This window comes from Coregonus lavaretus (genome assembly GCF_964263955.1).
Source record: "Coregonus lavaretus genome assembly, contig: HAP1_SCAFFOLD_4018, whole genome shotgun sequence".
Classification (NCBI taxonomy): domain Eukaryota; kingdom Metazoa; phylum Chordata; class Actinopteri; order Salmoniformes; family Salmonidae; genus Coregonus; species Coregonus lavaretus.
In genome coordinates, this window is record NW_028162548.1 from 5,508 (window position 1) to 7,215 (window position 1,708).

Genomic DNA, 1,708 nt, shown 5'->3' on the forward strand with positions numbered 1-1,708 from the left:
CTTCCTGCTCTCTCCTCTCCTCTCCTCTCCCTCATTCACTCTCCTCTTCTCTAACTCCTTTCCTCCTTTAAAATAAATTATCTCACCCTCTCCCTCTCCCAGACTGACTATAAAGCTTAGGTCCACATTGCATTCCACTGCTGGATCTCAACAATATGGCATGGGGCTGGTGTCATACACACTGAGTGTCAGACATACACTTACTCAGAGTCCCATGCATGCATATGCACACACACACACACTGCTTAGTAGGATGGCGATCAGGCATATCAAGTACTGTACAGTACTGTATGTGCCATGAACTAATATCAAAGGTATAGACAGCTACCTGTGGTATCGTCTTGAATGATTGATGAACCTGCTTGTGAGGCTGGGGTTCCCCTTCTAACTAATACAAATGGAATCTCTTCTGTTCTCTTTCTCTCTTTCAGTTTTTCCCCTATGGAGATGCTTCAAAGTTTGCCCAGCATGCATTCAGGACCTTTGATAAGAACGGGGACGGCACCATCGATTTCAGAGAGTTTATCTGTGCCCTGTCTATCACATCTCGAGGCAGCTTCGAACAGAAACTCAACTGGGCCTTCAACATGTACGACCTGGATGGAGATGGCAAGATCACACGAGTGGAGATGCTGGAGATCATTGAGGTAGAGTTCAGAGTTCAGCCCATACAGATTAAGCTTGAATCATATATTGAGTCCCAAATGGCATCCTATTCACTATGTAGTACACTACTTTTAATCAGGGCCCATAGGGTTCTGGTCAAAAGTAGTTCACTATATAGGGAATAGAGTACCATTTAGGACACAACAAATCTCTATGGTTCAGCCATTCATGTCTCATGAGTTTAAGGTGTTGAGATATTAGTCATGGTTACGGGGTCTCTCTCAAGAAATGCCTTTTGTTCTCCATTTTAGATTTTACTCTTTACCTTCAGAATTTGGACATTTCCTCCTCTTGCCCCAAATGCCCTCGTACAGTATGTGCCTTGAATACAAATCAGGTTGGGTTTTTCGGAGAGTGTGTTTGACCTATAAATGTCTCTACTTCAGTAAACAATGATTGAACTATAATTTCTCCCCCTCTGTGAAGGCCATCTACAAGATGGTGGGGACTGTGATCATGATGAAGATGAACGAGGACGGCCTGACGCCCCAGCAGCGAGTGGACAAGATCTTCAGCAAGATGGACAAGAACAACGACGACCAGATATCACTGGACGAGTTCAAAGAGGCAGCAAAGAGCGACCCTTCCATTGTATTACTCCTGCAGTGTGACCTGCAGAAATAGAGGAGAGGGGAGCTTGAGAACCGCCACAGACTACACAGAAGATTCATGTTCCATTCAGTTTGCAGCTATTTCCACTGAAAAAAATATGCTTGGACTACCTTTCAATGGATCCGCTTCTTGTGTTTGAAACACTTGTGTGCATGAGAATGTTATTTGCTAGAAACGATTTACACATACATCTACACACACATAATGACCTACACACACCCCACGATGACACACTCACTACATATTCACACTACGCACAAATATATAGATATATAAATATTATATTTCAATTATTTAAAATCAACTGCCAAAATGTGAAGTGTGCAAAGTATTTTCCATACACTCATTCCACTGGAGCTTGAGCATCAGTGATGTGCTATGTTAAATTACGCTACTACTTATTGTTCCAAGTTTACTGACGCTAGCTACG

The 1,708-nt window shown here is 42.7% G+C and overlaps 1 protein-coding gene across 1 annotated transcript; it reads left to right on the forward strand.

The window, feature by feature from the left end:
- Positions 1 to 431: 431 nt before the first annotated feature.
- Positions 432 to 1,290, forward strand: LOC311119172 (visinin-like protein 1; the record flags this gene model as incomplete). Its single annotated transcript, XM_084193912.1, has 2 exons — positions 432 to 647; positions 1,093 to 1,290. Coding segments are annotated over 2 exons (414 nt in total), but the record flags the coding sequence as incomplete, so codon positions are not given.
- Positions 1,291 to 1,708: the final 418 nt, after the last annotated feature.